Genomic DNA, 12,991 nt, shown 5'->3' on the forward strand with positions numbered 1-12,991 from the left:
TTAAAAAAAGTAACTTAAGATTAGAAATGAGCAGATCAGAGGGAGGGACAGTGAAGGTGGAGCAGTTTGGAGATAAAGCCAGAGAGGCCAGGTTGAGATGGTTTGGACATGTGTTGAGGAGGAATAGTGGATATATTGGGCAAAGAATGTTGCAGATGGAGCTGCCGGGTAGAAGGAGAAGAGGTAGACCTCAGAGAAGGTTTATGGATGTAGTGAAGGTGGACATGGAGATGGTTGGTGTGAAAGTAGAGGAGGCAGTGGATAGGGCGAGATGGAGGCAGATGATCTGCTGTGGCGACCCCTAAAGGGAGCAGCCGAAAGAAGAAGAAGAAGATTAAAAAAGTAACTTATTCAGAACAGATATTACTAAATTACAGGGGAAAAAACTTCACACTGTTCCTTGTTGTTACATTGAAAAGCCACACATTAACCATTCCGCCTTTTCCGAGTTATCCGCTACTTTGTTTTCGATATTCTTTTGCACAACCTTTTACATTAAAAAGCCAAACTATGCTTTGTTTACATTTCAGGGACCCCGTTCTCTTACAGAGCATCATATGACGCCACACCTCAACAGTGTTTTGTCTCTCTCTGCCTGCTTCTCTCCTCCGCTGCTCCCTGGATTCCAGCACTTCCATGAGCTAAGCCATCAGTTTGCAACATCCCAAGAACGAAATCTCACAGATTTGACTGTAAAACAAGCAGCTGTGTGGTTTTCAGGTAATGGCATGTGTAGAACATCTACAGCACGTTCTCTGTTAATCTGAAGAACCCTTTCATGATGCAACGAACCCTTCAGTCATCCAAAGAGTTCTTCAAGTGTTTATAGTTATATATAGAACCATTTTCTTTACCAAAGAACCTTTGAAGAACCATAATTTTTTCATCATCCACCTGCCCTGTCGTTACAGAATACAAGGCCACCAGTGGACACAGCGAGTCTGTTTGATGCTTGAGGAACAGTGAAGCAGAAGATACTGCAGGGCTGCAGGGCAGAGGACAGTTTGTTGTATGGGTTGCAGGCCTTTCTGTCGATTGAAGTGTAGGAGGTTTCCTGCTCTGGGGACACTGCTGCAGGGACTGCTCCACTTACTGCACTACTGAGGCTGATGTGTCCAAGGACAATGCATGTCCCCGTAGTGGTACCATGTCCCAGGGTCTGTCCCAGTCCAGTCCAATCCTGTATCTAGTTTCGTGTCCAGTCCTTACTTCAGCCCTCTGTTCAAATCCCACTCCAGTTCCCTGTCCAGCCCTGTGCCCAGTGAACACTCTGAGTGTTCATGGTTCTATATAGAACCCAAGAGCCATTTGCATGCTTAAAGGGTTCTCTGCATGGTGAAACCGTTCTTCAGATTGATGGAAAATGAGCTGCAGATCCTTCTTTTTGAAAACGGTGCTGCTATGGTTGTGGTGTCAAGCTTGTAACAATAGCAGAACCCCGTTTTGGTGCTATGTAGAACCATGTACGGCACATTCTCCATCAATCTGAAGAACCATTTTGACACACGAAGAACCCTTTAATCATGCAAAGGGCTCTTTTAGTGTTCGAAGTGAAGTTTGTAGTGAAGAATCAGCTGTTTTAAACGTGTACGGTGTCATGTTCAGGCTCTTGTCCAGTTCCCTGTCCTCGTTTGTGTCTCAAGTTCTTCCTCGATCGCCTTCTTAGGTCTCGCACCTCGGGAGCTGCACGTTGGGCTCTGTGATGATCTCATACCATCCCAGACTCAGCATTTGTATCCACCTGCCTTGTGGGCTCAGTCATACCAGGATCAGTAGAAATGCCGGCAAATTTGCTTAGAGTAAAATCTCTTTACATTAATTTACATTCCATTATCTGCATTATCTGTGAGCAGATATGAGCAAAGGGTTCTTGTTTGCCACTCTGCTCCATATGTTCATGATATGCTGTTTCCTGAGAGTTCTTTCAGAAATTGGTTGTGAAGAACCTGCATTGACTTCTAGAAGCAATTCTTGCCTGGAAGCAAAGGAATTTTCATTGACCGTGAAAGCCGTGAAACACCCTGGCAGTCCCTGTCTGTCAGTTCCGTCTTTCGGCCACAATTCTGAGTAGAATTTCCTGTAGACTGGGATTTCTGCCACTGCTGGTCGACCTGTATGACCGTACGCTTCGATATGCCTGCAGATTCAGCTGCTTCCTTCACACTGTGGCCTTTGGCGCCCAAATGCAATCAGCCCTTACTGCCAATCATTAACATCAGCTTTGCGACCCATTTTCCCCACATCGAATGAGACACTCACTGCACTGTACCACCTTTTCTCAATCCATGAATCCTGTCACACACACCGCAGGTATTTATGGCCTGATCATCCTCTGCAGGAGCCTGAAGTTACTACCACCTTAAACATGCCAGTAACAGTTTATTAACAGAAACAATTAAAGAGTCTCTGGCTTTTGCACAGCACTGTAGCAGTGAAACGAAAGAAGAATCTCACTCAGTCACAGAGAGAACGTACGGATTCAGACAAGCTTTACTGGTTGACTTTATTATTTTAAAAAATGCAAGATGCATGAAAAGATATACAGTAAATTTTCCACTATGACATTTAATTTTATTTGAATCACAAGCCGTATACCAGACTCTTACTGTCCCCGCCGTCACGTCTGACAGGTCACAATGGAAAACTATGACGAGGCTGTAAAAAATGTAACATGCAGTCTACAGATATCCAAGATCACATCTAGTTATGAAAATAAGTACAAGATCACAACCATATCCCTTTTAGAAAAACAGGACATTATGAGGGGGTATGAGTGTCTGCTGATTAAGGTCAATTTTAACAGGCTACTCATCTTTCGACTGTGGAGTTACACAGTTATCAATTACAAAAGACACGAAGCAGATAATCTTTTTCTCTCTCTGTCTCTTTTAATCTCTGCTCACGTGTCTGATTTTAGCCTCGGTACACATGCATGTTATACATTTTCGGTGTTACTTAATTTCTTGAAAGGTTCCTCGTGTAATGTTACACAGCTTGGCACTGTTAGAGTGGCTTAGAACAAGCAGAGGTACATAAATCGCTGTTGCCGGGACAAAACCTCGTATCTCCATTTTTGTCGTTTTTCAGGTTTTGACATGACTTGAAAGTCCATATGGTCCCATATGTTGTGTGTAAATGTCGTGATGAATGGACCAACAGAAATGATCTAAAACGACTTGGAAAGACGTCTGGTTCCATTGACTTACATTAACAGTGGAGTAGGTTTTTACCTTCTCCTGTAAAGTTACTGTTTCTGAGATACGAGGTTTTGATCTGACAGCAGCGAGAAACGCATGTGGTCACTTTCTCTTTATCATACTGTCAAGCACACAAATGACACCTTCTTTTCTTTTCTTTTCATTATCATTGTGGAAAAGAGGTTTGAGAGGCCCTGATATGAAAGCTAAAAGAGTAGAAGAAATGCAAGTTCGGTAAAAACAGAAGACAGAAGTGCTGGACATGGGGCTGCTGTCTGATTATGGCGTTAACCTCGGGAACAACTCTGGCACGAGCGACACTTAGCACACGTCACTTTGTGGAGGTCAGCAGGGAGGGTTAAAGGAATACTCCAACGTCTTTTAACCGGCGTTTGGAGCATAAGGTCGATCACCGAGCCCAACAACTTTGACGCATTCGCTTCACTTAGGTTAATGTATAACTCGGGTACTACTAGTCTTGAACAACATCGAATCTAAGAAAACAAGCATTTCATCATTCATAAATGATGTTACTCAATCTCGATAATTATTTCAATTTTTTTAATACTTTTAAGGTTTATTTGCTGACCTTCTACTGATTTGCTACATAACATAAGCATATTATGTTATGTTATCTACTTTATTGGTCCTCTGTAGGAAATGTGCCATTCTTGGCCTAACTATGCCCAATCAGAGCAGTACAGTGAGCCAGCTGAGCAGCGCCACCTAGAGGAAAGGAGGGTTAAATGCATAACCTGGATATCCAGTCAGTCCTGGGACTGGGACCCATGACCAGTTGTGAAAGACACTCTACACTTGTCTTGTCAAGTTAATTCTAGTTGATATATGTAATATTTCTTATTTTAAGATGGTTGCACACTTATTAAAAGATTATCTAGCGTATTTCTAACCAAGAATAAACGTATAAGCATATTTCAAGCACATTTTTTAAAACAACCAAAATGATCTGCAAAGATAGTGTGAGATCATTTTGCCTAATAAAATTGCTTAAAACAAGTAAAAACTGTTTGGAAAGGAGTTACAATAATAAACGTTTACAACAAACTCAACAAGAGAAATATTAGATTTATTGGCTAGATTTAAGATAATCTTATAACAGAAGCCAATGGAAAAGGTGCTGAAGTGACACGATGACTGACTGTGTTAATCAATGGTACGACACATATGGGGGCCAAACAGATACTGGGTTAAAAAGCGCTGAAATATTCCTTTAATCCCTGCGAAAACCCACAGTTATTCACAACGGTCTGACTACAGAGTCAGTACAGAAGCCACTGCACGATCATTTCACACTCACGCATGCACCGTTCTGCTCTGAAGCTCCGGAAAGAACCTTAAACGCGAAGGATACAGACGTCATAACACATACATTTACAGTTCAAAACACGAACTAACCTGAGAATACAGGCGCGAGGAATTTAGTCTGTTGTCTACACAGCTGATAACATGTTCTTTAGGAAATTTGTCTCTAAATCCCAGCAAGTCCTCACATATATGTGTATTTCCCTACCATCCCTTACACCCTAATAATTACGCACTGCGTAGTCCTATTGGAGCTGGATTCATTTTACCAGGGCAGGCTCTGATTACGGATGAGATCTAGGATTCCAGTATGGATAACGGATGAGATCTGGGATTACGGATGAGATCTGGGATTCCAGTATGGATAACGGATGAGATCTGGGATTACGGATGAGATCTGGGATTCCGGTATGAATCTGCAGCATGTCTAGTTTTACAATGTGACTGTCCTGCTGAGTGTTTACATCCAGGTTTTGACTTTTCAGTCCCAGAAATTTGAGGAAATTACGCCGACACTTTATCCCAAACTCTTCACCCAATGAAATCCTGCATGTTACATTACACAACCTGCTCTGGGAAAACTGATCCAGCTCTAATAGTCCTTATATTTGCATTAATTTCACCCTCATATAGTAACAAAAGATACATTCTTGAACCCAACCCTGCTCCACAGCTAAGCCCAGCGTAAACCCCTCTCCGTGCACCTTTCCTACATGCAGTCAGGCCCTATGCAGCGGCGCAGGTGCATGCGGGACAGAGAGGGAGCTGCTTTACTCCGCGCTGTCCCAGTCCTTCTTGATCTGCAGGTTCCACTCCCAGGACAGGTGGTCCGTCTTGTCGTCGTCTGTGAAGTAAGACTTGATGTGGTAGGTGCCCCGGACGATCATGCCTTTGGGCGCCTCCTCCACCGGGGTGATGAACTCATGTTCCTCCACCCTCGGCCCATAGCTGCCCACCATGTACACAGCTTTGTCCACTGCAAGCAGAAAATAAAGAGATCTTGAACCTTTTGTGCAGTTTTAGTCCATATTTTTGGTTGAAAAGGTTTGTCTGCATCAGTCGAGCTGCTGTACTTAAGCAGTGGAATGAGGAAGTAAATGATCTCGTTCCCACACCTTACTAAGTTGTGGCCACACATTAGGATCTCATCTCGCCGGCGACATCCCGTATAAATAAACATAATGCGTGGCCACGACTTAATAAGGCATGGGAACGAGATCCTGATAAGTGACCACAGCTTAGTAAGGTGTGGGAACGAGATCCTAATGCGTGCTTAGTAAGGCATGATCTCGTTGCCACGCCTTACTCAGTTGTAGCCACAACTTCTCATTCCCACGCCTTACTAAGTCGTGGTCACACATTAGGATCTCATTCCCATGCCTCACTAAGTCGTGCCCACAACTTAATTATCTTGCTCCCATGCCTTGCAATGTCATGGGCATGACTTAGTGAGGCGTGGGAATGTAATCCTTAGTAAAGCAAGATCTCGTTCCCATCTCGCTAATAAGGTGTGGCCATGATTAAATTATTTTGTTCCCATGCCTTACTAAGCTGTGGCCACACATTATTTTTATTTATACAGGGTGTGACCAGCGGGGCTCCGCACTGCCCACCTGTTGTAAAGTTTTGAATGCCCTCACAGACGACCACCGTCTACCGCTCTGCCTCTTTAGTCTCTTTCAGAAACAGATTTTTATGATCTTATTCACCGTCGCCAAGATTTTTAGAAATTTTTAACCCTGTTTTTCAGAAAAGCCGGCTGCCTGTGCGATAAAACGTCAGAATATGAGCTTCTGCTGCACTACGTGAGCCTCGATTTGTAGTTTAGGGAGAGTCATTCACTAAGTATCACGTCTCAGTCGCACTAAACATCTTTCTGTGGAAATTATAATTAGTTTAGATCAGTGTGCAAAGGAAGGACATCCTCTTTAGTCCGAGGACTGCTGTGTGCAAAATTATTAGTGTTCTAATTGGGGTTTTTTTGATTACTGATGCACTGATGATAATTTCGCAAAATATGCAGATTTAAAAATATACCACACTCAAATTTACACACAATCTGCGTGCATTCAGACTTGACCGCACACAGCCTTGAAGAAGAAGAGCAGTGGACCTCATTCTCCAGCACCTTCCTAAGTCTGTTCTTAAATGTGTTCTCGAGAAAGATCCTAAGATCCTAAGATAAAGTCTACGCCAGATTTGTGGCAGCAGAACTGCTCGCACCTTTGAGCTCTTGAGTGCGTGTAGATTCTGTTCTGACCTAAGAAGAAAACACTGAACATCAGAATCTTCATTAAAAAGTGCGTGAGTGGGTTTTAGGAGTGGTTGGTGAGCGTGTCCTGAGCCATGTCTACGAGTCTGTGCCGCCGTAACGAAGACCTGGATGCGCTTTGGGTGGCTTGAGAGACATTTTGAGGACGTACAGAAAATATCCGTTGACAAAACTTGGCCCCGCAGCTCCAGCTTTAATGTAACGAAGCAAAATCTGGACACCAAACATGTCTTGGCTAAACGAGCACATCTGAGAAAGGTTTAAAAAAAAAAGAGGAAATTCAAATCATTCCTTTAATATACGGCGCCAAATGGGAAACTGACACCTTTTATAAACCCAACAAAAACGCAAAAAAACCTGTATTCACCCGGCGCGCCGCTCATCTAAATTCATGACATGTAAATCACCACATTCCAAGAAAACCAGGCCCTGGTTCAACATTCAGAGAGTGCATTGAAATGCACAGCAGCAGATGCCCTTACCTCGAAGGCCTTTCCTGTAGGTCAAGTGCACATACTTCAGCCCAGACACAATGTCCCTATTGACCTGAGGAGAGCAGATGGGAGGAAGACACACACTATGATGAATGTTATTATTTTAAGGAGCCGTTTCCATTATCAGGCCCTATTAAAACACGGTTAGCCACCAGGTGGCGGCGATGAGGAGCCTGCAGCTGAGATATTAACGCTTCGGCTTTTCCTTCCCACTCAGAGCCCCTGAGGGTTTGGCGTCCACGTTAATATCTCAGAAATTAATTTAATTCTGTGCTCTCTTTGAGGTTCATCCACTCTTTCCGGGCCCAGGGGGGCAAGGAACGCTGTCTGGATTCAGCTATACAGACGTACGGAAACAAAAACAGGATCCAGGAGCTGTGGCTGGCAGACACGGCAGAGCAACTTATCAAATGCAACAACCGGACCCCTCCAGAATAAATACTTACAAAAGCAAGTGCATTCCTCAGCGCAAATGGATGGATATTCCTATTAAAACAACAAACCAAGCTGACTCTCTGTCTATTTTGTACCCTGGAATGTTTATGCGTGTTTTTAAGGGCCGTGCTCTTTAAAGAATATAAGCTTGGGAAACGCTTGCATGTGTTTATACACGCGCTTCTCATCCGTGTCCCTCGGGACGCGGCGCTCAGGAGGGGGAAATGAACTCCATCCACACAGGCCGCATGTTACTGCCACGATTATATGGTTACATTAGACATGATGCTAAAAAAAGATCAGAAATTCTAATTGTGCTCGGATAAACATCGATACATTTATCCAAGACCACTTTTCACGCTTGCAGTCAATATTCTCAAAAGCCTTTTTACTTCTGCTGCTTAAAGGCTTTTAAAATCATTCAGTTTTGTGCTTTTGTACTGAAGTATAAACGCGGCCGAGGAGTTTCTGTGTAGGAATATTAACATATATGTGGGAAAATGTTTATAAAAATGCATGCCTAAGTTTGAGGGCATCAAAAGTTTCAATAACTGCCAATAATACTCTAAAATTAATAATCTATATTCATGAGAAGCATATAAATCACTTTACATGAAGTTTGCAAAGGCGTGTCACAACATAATACGTGTTATATATCGCATTATAGTACATTACACATACCGATCAGCCATAACCTTAAAACCACCTCCTTCCTATTCAGTTGACTTTATGTTGATTATTTTATCTACTGATTTATTATATATATTATCATATATTACATATTATATAATACATATAATATTATTATATCGCTGCTGTCGGAACAAAACCCTCCTTTTTTGTCATTTTTCAGTTATTGACATAATTTGAAAATGCCTGTTTCCCTTTCCATTGTGTATGAATTTCATGATGAATGGACCAAAAGAGACGTCCCAAAATGACTTGGAAAAAATTCTGGTTCCATTGACTTACATTAAAGGTACCGTGGGTTTTTTCCTTCTCCTGTAAAGTTACCATTATGGAGATGAGGTTTTCTTCCGACAACAGCGACATATTATATGATACACATTATTTTATTATACATTATAAATATTATTATTGTCACGTATTCAGTGAGCTCTGGGAGATCACATGACGGAGCAACTTCCCTCCGACACACACCCCATGCCCACAATACAGTGGGAGCTCACATGACTTCTGAGTCCCGCTCGCGCTCCCTATCAGCGCTCTAAATCCCCGGAATACTAACTGGTGTCACCTGCGTCCTTATGCCCATGACTAGTTAGTCTCCTCTATAATCCCGGGCTTTAGACAGAGGCATTGTGAAGTGTTGTATCCTTGTGACCTACTGAGCGTTTGTTTTCCACGGCCTGTTTATCGTGTCCTGACCGCTGCTTTGTATTTTTTGACTTTGCCTTTTTGCCTGATCCCTTTTGTACCTTAACCTGTATTGACTGACCTGTGCTTTGAACTTCCTCGCCTGTTTCTGTGACTGTAGTACGGCACGTGCTACACCAGGCTCAAGGAGGACGCTGGAGGCAGGGTTCAATAAGCCACTTCTCAGCGGCTCAAGCTGGCTAGATTTTCCAGTCCTCTCTTCCTTGAGCTTTTCAGCTCTGTCAGTCTCTCCTGCTGTTCGTCCCTCTCTCGCTCTGTTCCCTCTCAGCTCTTTTTAAAAGTTGCTCATGCTGCCCGCCAGATGAGAATCAGCTGTGAGCACCAGAGCAGAGAGGGAACGAGAGCTTGCTGCTCCGCCTCCCTGTTACCGATCCCAGCTGGCAGCTCAGCCGCCTGGGTCAAACACAGCGGCCTCACTGCGTAACAGGTGCTCTGGTGCCTCTCAAGGTTGGCACCAGTGTCCTCGTCCTCCTCCTCCCGCTGCCACTCTCATGCCTCGTGTCCATCAGGGGAGCTTGGGCTTGCCGGGGTTTGTCGCCACTGAGTGTTCGGGCCCCGCCTTCCTGCCGGCTCTCTCGGCCGTCATCATCCGGGACTCTGTGACTTTGTTTTCTGCTGTGCCCTTTTGCTTTGTTTGCCCGATTCTATTAAAACGTGTTGTTTTATACATCCACGAGCGTCTGTATTGAGCTGCCTCATCACCATCATATACAGTACTACGTACTTATTTATTATCTATGTTAGTATATTAGTATATATATACACTAATTTCATTAATCTTTTTTTTTTCTTTAAAAGTGGATCCAAAATTTGAGAACCAGTGTTCAATGCACTGAAAACACTGCACTCTGGTCCAAGTTTATCAAAGATTGACATTTTTGCATATTTTTGGTACAAATTTTCATATTGTAACAGTACATTGTGCTATCTAAACATATCGCCATCCAGATTCCTATCCTTCGAAGCTATACTTCACCTTAAAGTGGATCTTCACCCTGTAATCCACTCCCTCCTTCATGGTGAAGTTCTGCTTCTTCAAAGCATCAAGGTCACCTGCATAAAAAAAGACAATAAAACTGCCGTTACCCTGTAATACCTCAGCTCCGCGGTCAACAGTCTAAGCAAAAAGAGCAGAAATCAATACTGTAATAGTAAACGCAAGTATGTTTCTTGTTTTGCTGCTCACAGTTCAGCCGGGTTCACTGTAAAAAGCCTCCTTCCAAGAGAGAGCAACTGCTGTGTTATCAATTTATCTCTCGAATTTGCCCTAAGTGCTTTCTAATGGATTCGGAGAGAGCTGAGATGGACTAGAAAATAGAAGCCGGAGGACGATAAAAGAGGCTGCGGTGAAATAATGGGGGGTATCACTGTGAATCCCGTGCTAGGCGTGCTGCGAAAAACTCTATTGCATGCGATGTTTATCTTATTCCACGTTGTGTTATGGAGAGCATTTTGATAATAACTCATGGAGAAGCTCTCTCATCTGCAATCACATAGAAATGCTCTGATAATCCACATGTACTGAACAAATCACACATTACACAGACTGGCCACTTTATTGGAAACCCCTACGTTGCAAGTCCACTAATTAGGTGGACACTTACCATACCATCCAGAAACCTCTACCGCCCAAAAATATCAGGCTCTGTGATCAAAACCTGGCCACTGATGAAGGACTAGAGGAGGGGTGTCAAACTCAACCACAAAAAGGGTCACATCAAAAAATCTCAACAAATCCGAAGAGCGTTTATATGTTAATATGTGTTAATATATGTTACGCCAGAACATCAACAGCAAAACGTAGCCACTTGTAGTGAACCTTCCTATATTACATGCAAATACTTGTATATTTACATATATGTAAATATAAATATATTTAGGCTACATTAGCTACAGATAACTCTGAAATCTCTTTAAATGTCCCCAGGATGTAGAGCTTTCAAACCTACCTGTGTGTTTTATTGAAAATGTGTGTGTGGGATCATATTTTATGCTGTTGCTGTATTTATAAAAGCCAGGTAAGACCACACGTTTGTGGTTTTATTTCCCATCATGCCTAACAACGTCCCTTACTGGTGGTACAATGGCACACATGGGTGTCGAACACAAACAGATGAGCTAGTCTCTAAACCCTATACCAACATGGCTGGTCACCAGCAAAGCCAGCATTTATTGTGTTTTAGATGCTGATATGCTGGTCAGCAGCAATGGAGCAAGCATATGTTGTGCTTTGATGACCATGCTGGGCCAACTACACCAGAAACAGACCAGCTCTCGACCAGCATGAAATGCTTGCTGGTCTGTGCTCTTGTTGCAGCAGAGACTGAACACCAGCAAGGAGTTACAAGGGAGGGGTTTCTAATAAATTGGCCGGGTCCTCTAAACAAGATTATGGACCTAAACGTATTAAAAGTAACAACCTCTCACAAAGTAGGAGGACAAGCCTGCAGGTTCTACTATAAATCAATCACTGCAAGGTTGTTAAACCAATAAGCCGCTCAAGGCCGCGTGTTACGGAGATCTTTCCACAGTTGGGGGGTGTTAGTTAACATGATGCAATACAAGTTCAACCACTTTAACTGTGGTAAAATAACTCAGGCCGTGAGTGAATTATTGCATTGATAGTTCCGGTCCTAAGTTTGTTCAGCTGAGCTGCATTTGAAGCTGTTGTGGTCGACATACGTCCAGCTCACAACAACGGAATCCTGAATTAACACTAATGTGCTCATTAAACAACACTGAGCTATAACACTGTGGACTGTTTGGCTGCTCACATGGACCACCAAGTCAAGCCAAGTCAACTGAGAGATGAAGAAAGAACTCTTTAAACCAGAGGTTACTAACAGGTGGACCGCAGTCCGAGTCCTGACCCAGACGCTGTCCTAGGACTTGGACCTATAACTGATAAGCTATGGAGAATCATTTATTTACGACGGGATGGTCCTGTTTAAATCTTCACAGTAGCTTTAGTGGCCGGAGACTCACAGACCAATCGTGTAAATTGATAAAACATACGTGACGCTACTCAGCCAATCAGATCTGTGCATTACGATGAGCTCTGAGACTCAAGTGAGTGACGCCACACAGGGGAGGGACGAGGAGAGAAACAGCAGTCAGAGAAGAAAGTGAGTCAGAGGGAAGTTATTCCACATGACGTGATCTAAAAAGAGGAAACTGACAGTAAATGTTGTTGAAATCTGACCGAACTGGACTTTATTTGATCTGATGTTCAGTAAATGTTGTTGAAATCTGACCGAACTGGACTTTATTTGATCTGATGTTCAGTAAATGTTGTTGAAATCTGACCGAACTGGACTTTATTTGATCTGATGTTCAGTAAATGTTGTTGAAATCTGACCGAACTGGACTTTATTTGATCTGATGTTCAGTAAATGTTGTTGAAATCTGACCGAACTGGACTTTATTTGATCTGATGTTCAGTAAATGTTGGTGAAATCTGACCGAACTGGACTTTATTTGATCTGATGTTCAGTAAATGTTGTTGAAATCTGACCGAACTGGACTTTATTTGATCTGATGTTCAGTAAATGTTGGTGAAATCTGACCGAACTGGACTTTATTTGATCTGATGTTCAGTAAATGTTGTTGAAATCTGACCGAACTGGACTTTATTTGATCTGATGTTCAGTAAATGTTGTTGAAATCTGAGCGAACTGGACTTTATTTGATCTGATGTTCAGTAAATGTTGTTGAAATCTGACCGAACTGGACTTTATTTGATCTGATGTTCAGTAAATGGTGTTGAAATCTGACCGAACTGGACTTTATTTGATCTGATGTTCAGTAAATGGTGTTGAAATCTGACCGAACTGGACTTTATTTGATCTGATGTTCAGTAAATGTTGTTGAAA

General features: G+C 42.7%; 1 protein-coding gene across 2 annotated transcripts in view; it reads right to left on the bottom strand.

Moving 5' to 3' along the window:
- Positions 1-2,478: 2,478 nt before the first annotated feature.
- The window catches only part of arhgdig (Rho GDP dissociation inhibitor (GDI) gamma), a 66,364-nt gene continuing 55,851 nt past the window's right edge, over positions 2,479-12,991 (bottom strand). For both annotated transcript variants that reach the window (XM_017706954.2, XM_017706953.2), the window contains exons 4-6: positions 10,096-10,172; positions 7,275-7,338; positions 2,479-5,496 (exon numbers count right to left, since the gene is read on the bottom strand). In XM_017706954.2, the coding sequence (XP_017562443.1) occupies positions 5,291-5,496; positions 7,275-7,338; positions 10,096-10,172 (347 nt within the window). In that variant the 3' untranslated portion in view covers positions 2,479-5,290. The remainder of the gene's footprint in view (positions 5,497-7,274; positions 7,339-10,095; positions 10,173-12,991) is intronic.

Source organism: Pygocentrus nattereri, chromosome 14 (genome assembly GCF_015220715.1).
Source record: "Pygocentrus nattereri isolate fPygNat1 chromosome 14, fPygNat1.pri, whole genome shotgun sequence".
NCBI classification, from domain to species: Eukaryota; Metazoa; Chordata; class Actinopteri; order Characiformes; family Serrasalmidae; genus Pygocentrus; species Pygocentrus nattereri.